General features: G+C 46.4%; 1 protein-coding gene across 5 annotated transcripts in view; it reads right to left on the bottom strand.

Annotated features, from left to right (window-relative positions):
• Positions 1-14,735, bottom strand: part of FAXDC2 (fatty acid hydroxylase domain containing 2) — a 707,939-nt gene that overhangs the window by 135,159 nt on the left and 558,045 nt on the right. For all 5 annotated transcript variants that reach the window (XM_069653968.1, XM_069653965.1, XM_069653969.1 and 2 more), the window contains one exon: positions 9,860-9,951. In XM_069653968.1, the coding sequence (XP_069510069.1) occupies positions 9,860-9,951 (92 nt within the window). The remainder of the gene's footprint in view (positions 1-9,859; positions 9,952-14,735) is intronic.

Here is a 14,735-nt window from a genome sequence, read left to right as displayed (position 1 = left end):
CCGAATGTTCCAGACATGGCACAAGCGTGCCAACCAATTGTAGTGGTCCATACAAGGACCGTATAGTTTGAGAAGTCAATTAGAAACTGTGTACTTGATGTTTTTGAAGATGACATGTTTTAGAGGTAGGTATATATGGCCCACCTGACAGTGGGCAGCCAATCCCAATCCTAGTTCCTACATAATGTGTACTTAGATGTTCCTCTTAAGCCTTTCTCGATCCCCAGTAGGCGTTTCATTATTTGCCACGTAGTATGACATCCCCTCTGACGTGTTTTAGTATAAAGACTATGTTGTGTGAAAGAGTCGTTGAGAGAAATAGAGCGTACATCCGTTGATGTTCGTTGTAACTCCCTGTTTTAGATAATTGTTAATAAAACAGTACTTTGCCATCTTCCTGAGTTGGTTCAGTTATTTGGACTTATTCTGTGAACCCATCCATTGCATGCACGTTCCTAAAGGGCCATAAGCTCAGAGTATTGCATCTTTCTTTCAGAGATCGAAAAGGGATGGCGACATGGGCGTGACTAACACTATCCCCAACGTGAAGTGTAGCGTACCCAAAATCCTTCATGCGTCGAGGTCCCAGCGGTTGATTTTGTTCTACTGTGAGAGCCTTACAGAATGCGTGAGTGAGTACAGAAGAAGAGAAGGTGTAAGATGTCTATGTTCCTTCTACTCCTAGAGGGGAGGAAGGGAGGGCACATGTGTATCTAAGCAGATACAATCATCAGAAATACTATTACAGTGAGTATTGTATGCCTTCTGATGCTTATGACTGCTTAGAATCAACTGCTGCTAATAGACTAGGAAGCAGAACCAGGAGATGGTGGTGGGATGTGTGAAGGAACAATAGCAAAGAGATGTCTTGGCACCCCCTGTCCCACCTAAGAATCAGACGTAAGAGTGTGCGTCTGAGCAGTAATGTTGAGTGAAAGTTTGAACAGAACTCCAGGTAGCTGCTTTGCAAATCAAATCAAGGGGAACATTTGCAATAAAGGCTATAGTAGCTCCTGTGCCTCAAGTAGAGTTAGCTCTAGGCGTAAAGAGTATGTCACTCTTGACAAGAGAGTAACACAGTATGATGCATTTACCAATCCATTTAGAAATAGCTGATTTAGAGACTGGGTCCCCTTCTCTACCAGCGGCAACAGAGGCAAATAATTGGTTTGTCTTTCTTAGTGGTTTCGTCTTTTCAAGGTAATATACCAAGGCTCTCTTAACATCTAGTGTATAGAGGCTTCTGTCAGCTGAATTACTGGGATTTTGAAAGAAAGAATTCGATGGATTGATTTGCATGGAACTTAGAAATGAATTTAGGCGCAAAGCGTAGGTGTTTGCGCAGAACCAACTTGTTTTTATGAATGGTTACAAATAGGTCTTTTGAACGGAGAAAGCCTGCAGTTTGCCAACTCTCCTTATCGAGGTAATGACTACTAGGAAGGCAGTCTTCTAGGCCTTAAGACTGGCTGTATGCATTAACTCAAAAGGAGGTCCCATTAATCTTGTGAGAAGAACATTCAAGTCCCACCCGGGAGTTGGGTTAGAAATAGGAGGGTGAAGTCTCTTTACCCCTTCCATGAATGTCTTTATTACAGGAATTCCCCACAATGTTACCTTGCTCTGGGATAAGGTGTACGAAGAGAGGGCATCAAGGTGGACCTTTGCAGAGTTGAAAACAAGTCCTGAGTCTAAGAGGAGTGTTAGATAAAGGACTATATCTTTAGGTGAACAATCAATAGGGTTGATGTTTTTAGTGTTGCACCAAATGATGAAAAAGTTTCCATTTATTGGAGTAAGAATGCCTGGTGTAAGGTTTACGGGCCTCTAAGTATGTCCATACATCTTTGAGGTAGCTGGAGGTGCCCAAACACTAGCACTTGAAGAGCCAAGCTGCTAAATTGAGTGTCTGGGGGCACAGGTGCAGTGTTTTCCCTAGATATTGTGACAGCACGTTGTATGGGCAGGGCCGTTTCCTTGGAGGCTAGACTGACATTCCCATGAGAGAACCACTGCTGTTGAGCCCACATTGGTGCTACCAGAATCAGTGACTTGTTCCTGGTGCATCTTATGCACTATCCTGTTGAGAAGGGGAATCGGAGGGAAAAGCGTAGGCAAATCTGCCAGACACATGCTATCCAGAGACTGTTCCCTTTGGACCATTTCTGAAGGCATAATATGGGCACTGGGTGTTCTCCAGAGTTGCAAACAAATCGATGTCTGGATGACCCCATTCTGCAAAGACGTTGAGTAGAATATGTTCTTGCAATCAGCGCTCGTGTTTGTGCAAGTCTCTGCTGAGCACGTCTGCCAGAAGATTGTGCTCCCCTGGAACTTGTTGTGATAGTAGGAACATGTTGTGTTTGAGTGCCCAATTCCAAATGTTCTGTGACAGTTTGGATAGCCCTGGAGAGTGGGTGCCCCCATTTGTTCAGATCATATATGGCCGTGGTGCTGTTTGTGAGGATAAGAACTGTCTTCCCCTGTAGGTGTGTTTGGAAGGCTTTCAGTGCTCTGAACACCACCAGCAGCTCCAACAGATTGATAGGTTTGGATGTTACTGATGGAGACCACATGCTGCGAGCTGTCCGTTGTAGGAGGTGTGCACCCCATCCTGACAGGGGTGCATCCGTGGTGACAGTGGCTTTTACTGTGGGGGTGGTGAAGGATTTCCCCTTCAGAAGGTTTTCATTTGGCCACCACTGCAGAGACAGAACAAGGGCTGTCGAGACAACCACTAGATCGTCCCACTGACTGCTTGCCTGACACCATTGGCTCGCAAGCCACTTCTGCATAGGGCGCATGCGCAGACGGGCGTGTGGAACCAGGAAGATGCAAGATGCCATAATTCCTAGCAGCCGCATGGCTTTTTGTATGCTTACTCGATGACTGGCTACATAGTAAGGGATTTGGAACAACATGTTTTGAACCCTCTCGTTGGAGGGGATGACAGTCCTGTCTTGTGTTCGAATTAGTGCTCCTAGAAATTACTTGATTTGGCTGGAGACCAGACTGGACTTTTTCTCATTGATTGAGAACCCCAGGTTGCATAGGAGATCTAGTGTCTTCTGGGTGTTCTGCAGACATGTCTGGTATGAGTCTCCAGTTATGAGGCAGTCATCAAGGTAAGGGTACACGGGAATGGACAGCTGAGGTGGTGATCCGTTTGCCCAGAACGTAAAGCTTCTTACAATCCTTGTCTGGAGGAGACTGACGAGGATAGTGGCACTCCTGCCCTTTTTCTGGTGGTCGTTACAGCCATGGTGTCTGGAACAGCATGGCCTGTGATATACAAAAGATCTGTGGGTGCCGGGCAGAAACATCTTCTCCACTCGAGGGCTGACAGCCCAATTGAGCGAGGGTGTAAGCAGGAAGCGAGCCACGCGTTTCTTTACTGAATTCAGGAGGGGAATTGCCTGACTGACTGGAACCTTTTCCTTAAGGATATCCTCCACGAAATCTGTATCGGGTAGGGCCTCCTGAGTGACAATTTTGAAGTGGTCAGCAGCATTCTTGAGGAGGGTGTTGAATAACATCTGGTCGTTAATGCGTGACGAGTCCAAGGCTTGAACTACGGGAGGAGTGTTCAAGAAAATGTTGTCAGGGCATGGGTCAGGGTAGTGTGCCAAGTGCCCTGGTCATCAGCGGGGACCCAGTCTGGGTCTCTAGAGACGAGGTCCTGTGAGGCCTGATCCAGGTCAGGGACATTGTAAGGATCTTTGTCAGGGTCATCCTGGTCATCAAGGAACACATCCACAGGAGGTTCGAGAGGACATTGTTCAGACTGGATCCAAACTATGCACCTGGAGAAAGGAGTCTTGGGGACTTAAGAGGCATAGGCCTGTGGATACTTGTCCTATACATCTAAAGAATATCATCAAACTGGTCTGAAAAGGTGATACACTGAGACATCTTCTGCATAAGGGCCTCGAATTTCTCTCTAGTCCACCCACAGGATTTTGACTCATCAGGGGTGGGGGATGGGGGGAGCAGTTGTAATAGGATCCTGCTGCAGGGCTTGAGATGGGGTGGGGGGGAAGAGGCTGGAGAATACCCCTCAGGTAAAGAGGAGGCTTTAATGCCATGCGCAGGCCACAATGGCAGGTATACAGCGTCTCCTGAACCACAAGGTCCAGTAGGTCCCGTCAAACTTTGACATGCCTGCGGGTGTCAATGTCTTCCTCGACAAATCCGTTGAGTGAGACTTAGGGGTGTGTTTATGTGTAGTGGTATGGTGTGTGTCTTTGTCGCCAGGGTCTAGTCTCCCCATCGAACTGCCAGTGACATACTTATCGGGCAGGGACAGACATGTGGGAGTCTGTAGACTCCACCATTAAGTCTACAGTCTCTGAAGTGGAGCCGCGGCTGCCAACAGACTCCTCATCCGAGGCAACGGCGCTGGTGGAGGAGTGACTCTCGGCCTGAAAGGCATAGGTCGCCCACCGATTGGTGCACCTGTTTTTTAGGCTCAAGTGTTTACAGGCTTTGCAGCGCCACTCTTCGTGGTCACAAGTGAGGTACTGATTGCACTCTTTATGAGTATCCTTCCAGGGAAATTTGCTGTTGCAAGATGAGTAACATTTAAAGGGGGTTCACTCCATAACAGAGTGAAACGGCAGCCAGACCGAGGAAAAAAAAGAGGGGCAAAGAAGAGGCATTCTCAAGAGAAAGTCAGAAAAATAGGACCCTATTCTCACTACTGTGAGGCAGGGCTGGAGGGCCAAGGCTGAGAAGAAATCATTAGCCGAGTCACTGGAGATGTAGCGTCGGCAAGGCAGGATCAGTCGTCGAGATGATGTTGAGTAGTCATCGATACAGTTGTTGAGGAAACTTACCGAGAATCGCTATGCAAAGACAAAGCTATATAAATTCGATAACGAGCTCTGATTTGAAGCTTTACAGATCACATGCTGCTAGTCAAAGATTGTGCAGTTCATTACAGATGAAAGGGAAGATGAAATGGCTAATACATTCCAAGTCAGATCATATCTCCCGTTTGCAGCTACAATGGGACTGCCAGGGTATCTTACCTTTGTGAAAAATCAACAGCACAGGACCTTGCTCACCAGAGCCGGGTTATATGTTCTTTCGTTGGCAGTGGTACTCATGGATGGAAGTCAGGATTGCAGTAGAGAGTCTGGCACATTTTATTATTTTCTGGCCCATTTATGAGGACTTAAGGAAGAGCTGGTTGACAAGCATCTTAAGAGAAAGTGGGATAAGGCACTATAGACCTGCTCTCACATTCCTACTTCTGTGCTTGCACAGTTGCCTTGGCCCTTGGCTCTTATGTAAGCAGGGCATGGAAAAGAAGAACCACATCTTTGCCATCCTAGCCTAAACTGCGCTGTTTACCCAATAAGCTGGTTCCGGCTGTGGTTCTGTAAATTCTAAGGAGACAACATTTCTGCTGTATTGTAGAAACCTGTATCTTGCATCATTACACACTTTCCGTGTGTGGCACGGAAACAGCTCTGCTAGATCTCAAGACACAAATTGAGGAATTTAAGGATAACGGGAAAACAGCCTTGCTTCTCCTACTGGACTTGTCGGCTGCGTTTGACTTGGTGGACCATGCAGTCTTATGCAACCACCTCAAATCTGCCGCCAACTTCACCGGAGATGCTATAGCCTGGGTCCAATCCTTCTTAGCAAATCGCACCATGCGAGTCTTCTTCACCACCAACTCAGCTGACCCTATCAAAATAACCTGCGGTGTCCCACAAGGATCCTGTGTGTTCCCTACCATGTACAATATCTTCACCAAGCCTTTGTTTGACAAGTTGGACAGATCGGGTGTCATCTACACGAACTACGCAGATGACACCCAGATCCTCATACCCCTTTCGGGCGACTACGAGACAGACTCAGCCTTGGTGAACAAGATATACACTCTCATTCAGGCATGGATGGCCACACATGGCCTCTGCCTGAATGACGATAAAACAGAACTACTAATCCTAGGCTCTGAAGCCAACATCCAAAAACTATGCCCAAACTACACCTTCAGCATTGATAACAACCCTATCAAGGTGATGCCTGTGGTTAAAACCCTGGGATTCTATCTGGACTCCTCCCTTACTCTCAAGAAGCAGGTCAACTCCCTTGCTTCCTCCACTACCTACACCTGCAAACTCATCCGTGCAGCTAGACCTTACCTCTCCAGTACCAGCTGCATTACATTAGCGAACACCCTTATCATGTCCAGGCTAGATTACTGTAATGCCCTGTATTCTGGAACCAATAAATATATCACTGATAAACTTCAAAGACTACAGAACAATGCCCTAAGAGCAGCACTAAATATCCCTTACAGAGAACACATCACTAACTTCAGGAAAGAGGCTAACTGGTTAAAAATAACAGATAGAATCCTACTTAAAACAGCTTCCCTCACATCCAAGTGTCTAAACAACCTAGCCCCCCGTATCTTATGGAAAAAATAAACAGGAAAATCCCCACGCGACTCACAAGATCTGCTAACACCTCCAAACTAGAGATTCCAAGGTTTAAACGCTCCACCGCGGGAGGAACTAGCTTTCCTGTCAAAGCTGCCCACTGCTGGAACAAATTACCACTTGACCTCACAACGGAACAACCGTACCCGAAATTCAGGCATAAGATAATCAATCGGCTGCGCGTCAATGACACATAACTTACACCCAGCCTCCGACCCAGCCACGACCTACCCATTGACCGGACACCCCAAGACATGCCCTGTTCGGGGTATATGCCTGCATATATTCTTGTATATATTTGCTTTTTGCCGTTGTGTTTCATATGTATATGCTTGTATATAGTCTTACATATATCTGCTCTTCTTGCCGCTGTGTTGTATATACTCATGCCAAATACTGTAGCAAGCTTAAGTCGTCATGTAAACTGTTGCGCCCGGCTACCCATGGGTTTGGCGCGCATTAACAAATAAATAATAAATAAACAAACAAACTAATCTGGGCTGATAATTGCACTCAATGCACTTTATTTGAGTACTAGTAATGACGAGCCAAATACAGCACTTTATGCTCTTTCACTGTGGTTACTCCTATTTGTCAGTTGCACTTTACCTTTAACAATTTCTATTGTTGGCTGCTAATTATATTCTACGTTCGGACAAGCTGGCCCAAAGTGTAGTTATGCCATCTGACCAATATTTAATTTTAATTTGCCGAGATGTATAATCACTAACCAATTTTTATTCTCCATTTGGATCATGTGTACGAGACTGTTGTATTGTTTCATTGTGAATCTTTTATGGTGAAACATCACGAAATAAAGATTGATTGATTGATTGAATAGGATTGTTTGCGCACTGTGATTGCTGTGTAACACAAAAATAAATGTCCTCACTGCATTTCATTTAATGTTAGGCAGAAAACATAGTAAACAAACATTTACAAACAGGCGGTAGCACTCCAAAGCCATTTCAATGTGTGGAAAGAAAAGCAGAAAGGCTCAACTTAAAGCAGAGCTTTTATTCATTCATGTTTCAGTTCTTTTACTCTGGATCATTGGCTGGCCTTTGCTAGTAGGTCAGAGTGGGGGGCCTGCATCTACTTCCTTCCCAATCCCCCTGGAAGGGAAGTATGCGTACATAATGATGCCTGGTACACAGATCAATGAACAGGAGTGGGTTCCCAGCATGAGTGCCTGGTAAAATACCAACATAAACCTTGATCACGGTTCTGCTGACAAGGGGATTTCTATGATCATCTTGGCTCCTAAATATAGACACCTAGGAACTTCACACATTTCTCATGCCTCGGTTGAAGCCAGTATGGAGCAACCATAACCGCGCTTAACTGCTGATCCAATGCGCTAGAGTGTCCAAGTGACGCTGAAGTGCCTAGAGCACTTCGCCAAATGTAGTCAAAGGCAATGTTTGGCCTATGGGGTTGCTGACCTCATTCCGCCCCACTTCACATAAGTGGGCTCGGAGTGAGCATCTTGGACACAGCTGGATGAGGAAGGCGAGTCCATGAAATTAAGACACCACGCCCAAAGTACGGCGCTCGAAACCTACATAGATCTGATAACATACACTTCCTCGCCAGGTGTGTCCAAATAGCATGTCATCAATAATTGAATAGGGAGGTGGTCTTCCTCCTTTTCATATACTGTATCTGAACTCTGTCATTTGGATTTTGAAATTGCTCATTTTGCTGTATCTTGCTAACAGCGTCATCATTTTCATAGAGGAATAACTAAGCCATGTGTCCTTCCCATTCTTTAAAAAGGTCTGGGTGGCCATCATCAGAACAGGGAAAAGGCATAATTCTTCATTCTCTCTGAACCCACCTTCCAGGTAATGTGTCCATGTGGTGCACTCGAGCTGTCCCTTTCCTACTGAGGCGTTCATATTCCCTACTTTTTACATACAAAATCAGCACTTCCATTGCTGTAGCCAACCCTTTTTAACAGCTGCTAATGCGCATCCCACGGGGTCATTCCGTGTTAAACAATTATTAACTACCATTTGCTGGATAGTTCAGAACGTGCAGAAACACACAATTCCGCAATCAGCCTGCTTCGTTTTTCTGCACTAGTGAAAAACATTTGAGATAACACGCATTCATTACAGCAAAACTCTACTAAACGAGCAGAAAGATGGCTGCAGCTCAACGCATTTGCTCCACGGCTTTGCACAAGGGCCGCGTTTGGATAATCTGGCCTTTGTTGTCCACCCCCCCCCCCCACCTCTCAGTGGTTTATCATGAATATTTCTTTTCTGCTTGATGTGCTCCCCGTGTGTTGCCCACGATACTGCGTTGAGGTTGGTCGGTTCCAGTGTAAGCCTACGGCTGGTGGTCCGGTTTTTTCTGGCGACACATCTGTCAGTGAGAAATCTAGCACATTGTTTTATGGTAGTGTATGTAAAGAGTCTTTCTTAGCACTATGTAGTCTTGTGGGTTCCTAGGTTGGTTAGGGACCCTTCACAAAATGCTGCACCCCGGTTTCTGTTACATGTCCTGCCTTGTTCACAGCCCCCCATGCACCCTTGCTATATTCCCATTCTGTTCTGCCCACTCTGTGTCTTTGCTTCTCTTACAACGTACACTTGTAGTCCAATTTCTGCATTACTTTCTGGCTCAGCTTATGCTTCCCCCTCCCTGTCGTGGTTTCCCGAGTGTTGTGCAAGTCCAATCCGGTTTCCTGGAGTGACCTTGGACAGGCTCTGACACAGAGACTTTCGGAAAAGGCGGGCGTCGAGCAGCCGTCAGAAACCCCTGAGGCAAGGCGTTCAAGAGTCCACTGGACAGCGACAGACGTGTGCGGAGTGGGGCAGGGGGCTAGAGAACAGCAGTGCACATGCAAGCCTGCTTTGGGCTGGGCTGAAATGCACCTGCCGCAGGCTAGGCCAGGTGGCTGATGCGGATCTGTTGAGGGTTGATATGGGCCTACTGGGGCCAATAGATGGCTAATGGGATTCTAATGTAGAGAAGGCCCACAGGGGGGCACAGGGGGACGATAGGTAGGCTCAGAGAGAGTTGCTATAAATCTGCTATTAAACAAGGCCCTGTGCCTGATTCGTCCCTGCTGCAGTACAGGAGGCGCAGAGTGGGCGGTGTGATCTACTCAATATTAGGCATGTAGAGGACTAATGTGTACTTGTAAAGAAAAAAAAGACGCATGCATGGCCTCTATGAACATGCCCTGAAGATGCCCACAACGCATTGACCACTCAGTATGAATAATGGGATAACAGCATGCTGTATGGACCTGCTGAAGAGGAGGCAAGTACAGAAGGCAAGCCTAGTCTGCATTAGAATATGTGTCCATTGATGATCCCTGGCCCCACGGCTTGCCTTTGTAATTGCATTATTCTTACCGATAAGTGGAGCTCAGTGCCATTCCTTACCATGTGACAGAGTTCCTGAAGGCAGCAAAGGTCAGGAGACCACTGCCCAGGATGAAGGCCGTCTTCTTCATGGAGTCCCATAGCTGTCCCTCCTGCATACAAAGAGACGGGAGTCAGGCCCTGCTTCTGTTGATAGCATGGTTTACCACAGAGAGACAGAGGGTGGGCGGCAGGAGGTAATCACACTGACTGCCTGGTGGACTTCAGCAGATGACCCCACAAGACAATGACCAATAGGAAACATACGAACACTCCTCACATCAAAACGTGAAATTGCTTTGGGGCAATTCGTTTCTGTGCAGTACGTCATAAAACAGTCTGTATTATACCAAGCACAATCGTGACAGGCACACAGATTCTAGGTGCACCTGTCAAGCACTGTTTGTAACCTTTGCACAAAGAGACCACTTTATCAGAAACACCATTTCCAGAGAGATGTACATGCACAGCTCTCACAAGAAAAGGTGAGACGTGTGCGCGCGCGCACACACACGCGCACGCCTTTTAACGTACATGATGGACTGGGGATTTGACCTTTCAGCACTCCGAGATCATTCGTCGTCATGTAGCACACGTTCTCACTCACTCACCCGACCCTAGTGCTGTGCCACTCTACAATGCTTGACACACGTCTTTGTACCCTGTCTTGCAAACATTAGTTGAAATGAGTGTCCCATATATGGGGCACATAATATCACGATATTCTTGCTGTTGCAGAGCCTCTGTGTATAGAGTGTAGCGGTACTTTTAGGTGGGACGAGGGGTCTCATATATTGTTCGGTATTTCCCCATGAAGAGACTTGCTTTTGTCATTGTGCAAGGCCTTTGTGTTTATCTTACTTTTTTTAAGACTGGATGCGTTATGTTATTTGACCGTTGTATAGCGCCCACTGGCCTTTGTCATGGCTTCTAAAGGCTATAGATTGGATGGACCTTCAGCAGAAGCAGTCAAAAAACTGAACAGACATGAGAAAGGGAGCATTAAATTGCATGCAACAGTTTAATTATTAGCAGAGATTACTAGTGTAGCAACATTGTAAAAGCTGTAGTGAAGAGTGATACTGCATGGCATGGATTGCCTATGTCAGAGGTCACCTGACCACACTTTTCGTACGACTCAGCCATTTTCTATGGGGCATTGCACAAAAGGTAGAGAGGCAGTACAAATCAGCAAATCAACCCCAATGGTAACTATCTACAGTTTGGGTCTCTGCTATACTTAAATGCAGGACACATGCATGCATGAGATGCACTCATCTGTAAATTACCTGCACAATGTGTTAGTGGTCATTCATAGTATGGCTTTTCACTAAAATAATGTTGCTTTTCATCACCCTTACGATCTCGGTTCACAGAGATCCTCCTCCCTCCTGGGTATGCTCTGCGAGCCGTACTTGCTTAAATAAAAATGTCTTTGATGGTTTCCTTCCTTTTTCCGAGTCTTAGAACAATTTCATCTATTAGTCTTTCTTTGTGTGCTTGCCCTTGTAAACAACAACAGTGAAGCCGTAAAAATGCCAAGTGACTTTGAACATCCTCGTGGAGCAGCCCAAAACTCTTGCAGTGTTAGACTTTTAATGAAGATGTGCTTCATGTTCCCCCCACTCTCTTCCCCTACATTCCTGACAAGGTCAAGAGTTCCCACCAGAGTGGGTAGGCTGGTCATGGACTGAGTAGAGGGAGTGGTCAGAAGAACAAGTTACTTACCACCCCTGGTAATGTCCTTTCGACTGGATGTTCCTCCCATGTATTCCTTATCTTTGATATTTCCAATATCCAGCTTTGGAAATTATTTTTCAGCAGGTGGTGCTGTGCGTCGATGCCTGTCGACTCGATGTCCCTCGGAGGCCTCCGTCTCAATGTCAACTTCACCGAAGGTAGCACGCACAGCACCCGTTGGCTTCAGTTCCGTTTTTACGAGTGAAGGATTTATTCTTGTACCTGACTGTTACTCCTCCTGAGAGAGCGTAGATTGTAATAGCAAGGGAAATTCTACTGGGGTTGGGAGGGGCGATAAGGAATACGTGGGAGTAACATCCAGTCGAAAGAACGTTACCAGGGGTAAGTAATTTGTTCTTCGAATGGATTGTGTCCTCCCATGTATTCCTTATCTTTGATGCACTCCCAAAGCAGTTTATTGAATTAGGAGGAGGGAGTTTGAATTTTATATGAATAGATTTCATGGATGTGTGTGGACTGAATGCAACACTGCGTTGCCAAATGCAGTTTCTTGACCTGAGGAAGAGTCTAAACTATGTTTGGTGAAGATGTGTACAGACGACCATGTGGCAGCTGCACATATTTCCTTTAATGGTGCTCCCCTCTGTAAAGCAGAGGAAGTTGCCATGCCTCTGGTTGAATGAGCCCGTAGGCCTTCTGGAGGAACTTTTTCTGCCAGTTTGTAACATTCCTATATTGCCAATATGATCCATCTGGATAATTTTTATTTGGTAATAACCATACCCAATTTGTGACCTGAATAGCCCACGAATAATTGGTCATCCTGTCTTAACTTTGTCATTCTAGCTATGTAAAATCTCAGTGCACGTTTGAGGTCAAGCCTGTGAAGTCTCTCCTCTTCCTTCTCAGGATGTGGAGGAGGATAAAAAGATGGTAAAGTTATATTTTGCGTGACATGAAACTCAAGACAATTTTTGGGAGAAAAGTGGGGTTCACCTTCAGCACCACTTTATCTTTGTAAAAGACAGTGTAAGGAGGCCTTCGGGCAGACGTAAGTGCTACTAAAAAGATGTTTTTCAGTGTTCGTAGCCTCAAAGGGCAGGAGTGTAATGGCTCAAAAGGAGCCCCATTCATAAACCTCAACACTAAGTTGAGATCCAAACTGGGACTTGCAAAGAGTTTGGTGGAAAGACATTTGTCAGACTATTGTACTTTTAAAGGTATTTTAAAGTAAGAAAATTCTCCTGAAGTGCGCTTAAAAATAGAAAGCGCTGCTAAGTATCCCCTGATGGTAACAATCTGGAGCCCCAGATTGGCCAGATGTAACAAAAAGGATAACACCATAGGTGTATTAGATGTAAATGGGTCAACATTCCTATCTCTACACCAGCCGCAGAACTTATTCCAATGGCAGCAGTACAAAGATTTAGTTGCTGGCCTTATGGCCGAAAGTAAAATCTCCATTACGTTCTCCGGGAGGTCCCAATCCTTGTATCTCAGCCTCTCAGAAACCATTCGTGAAGGCTGAGCGTCCTGATATCCGGACGGAGAATCTGACCCTCCTCTCGCGAGAGAAGGTCCTCTCTTTGTGGAAGACGTATTAGAGGGCAGATGAACATGTCCAGAAGGTCCGGGTACCACATTCTCCTGGCCCAATCCAGAGCCACTAGGATCATGGATTTCCTGAACTTTCTCAACCTCCTGATTACTTGAGGAATGACGGGGACTTGAGGAAGCGCATACAAGAGGGGAAATTCCCAGTCCATCGCAAGCGTGTCTCCTAGAGCTCCTCTTGGGGGAAATTCCCTGGAGCAGTACAGTTCGCACTACCTGTTGGCCCTGGTCGTGAACAGATCCACTTGAGGGGTTCCCCAAAGGGTGAAGATCTCCTGAAGGACTTCCTGAACTAGTTCCCACTTGTGGGAGACTGTGCTCTGCCTGCCCAGAGCATCTGCCGTCGTATTCTCTACTACGGTTATAGGGAGATCGCTACTTGGATTGCCCAGAACCAGAGCTGCATTGCCTCTCTACACAGTGGAAGTGACCCTTACACCGCCTCTCTTGTTGAGGTAGTACATGGCCACTGTGTTGTCCATCATTATCAGGACATTCTTGCCCCGTACAAAAGGCAGAAAGGCATTCATCGCTAGTCTGATTGCCCTCAGCTCCAAAAGGTTGATATGTAGTTTGGACTCCGATGGAGACCAACGACCGCTGATAGTCAGATTGTTGGTGTGGGCTCCCCACCCTGTGAGTGAGGCATCCATCACTAATGTTATCTCCGGCCATGGTTGCCTAAATGGTTCTCCTTACAAGATGTTCTACCGACAGGCCCACCATAGAAGGTCCTGTGAAACTCTGCTCGGGATTTGTAGGTGGTCTGACATCTTTCCTGAGAATCGGGACCATTGAGTCCTGAGAGCCCATTGGAGAGATCTCATTCTCAGTCAAGCCTCTGCCACCAGAAAAATGCAGGATGCCATGAGGCAGAGCAACCTCAGAAAATCGAAGGCCAGAGATGCTGGGCATTCTGGAAATTGGTCACCATCTGCAGAATGTCTTCAGGTCTCACCACTGGCGGCGAGGCTTTTCCCAGGGATGCATCCAGGACTGCCCCAATTAATTGGAGTCTTTGTGATGGTAACATGTGGGACTTCTAAGTTCAGGGAGAAGCCCAGTCTGTGAAGGGAGTGACAGGTGTAACTGAGATGATCCAAGGCCTGTTCTGGGGAACTGGCCCTCATCAGCTAATCATCTAGTTAGGGGTAAACATGAATTTCCCCCTCTCCTGAGACTTGCTGCCACAACCATCAGTTTGGTGAATACCCCCAGGGCAGAGGTCAGACCAAATGGCAGAACTCGAAACCGATAATGAGAACCGCCAACGGCGAACCTCGGGTACTGTCTGTGCTTGTGATAGATAGGCACATGAAAGTAAGCATCCTGAAGGTCCGAAGATACCCTCCAATCCTGAAGCTGGGGGGCCTGAAGGATCTGAGAAAGGGTTACCATCTTGATCTTGTACTTCCTGAGGAACTTGTTCAAGTCTCATAAGTCCAAGATGGGTCTCAATCCTCTGTCCTTTAGGGGATTAGAAAATACAGGAAGTACCAACCCTTGTTCCTCTCCGCTACAGGTACTGGTTCTATAGCACCTTTCTCTGGCAGGGTTAGTATCTCCTGCATAAGGAGTGGAT

This window comes from Ambystoma mexicanum, chromosome 3q, assembly GCF_040938575.1.
Source record: "Ambystoma mexicanum isolate Mex_15411 chromosome 3q, UKY_AmexF1_1, whole genome shotgun sequence".
Classification (NCBI taxonomy): domain Eukaryota; kingdom Metazoa; phylum Chordata; class Amphibia; order Caudata; family Ambystomatidae; genus Ambystoma; species Ambystoma mexicanum.
The sequence above is the reverse complement of the archived record's forward strand: the minus strand, read 5'-3'. Positions and strand labels throughout refer to the sequence as shown.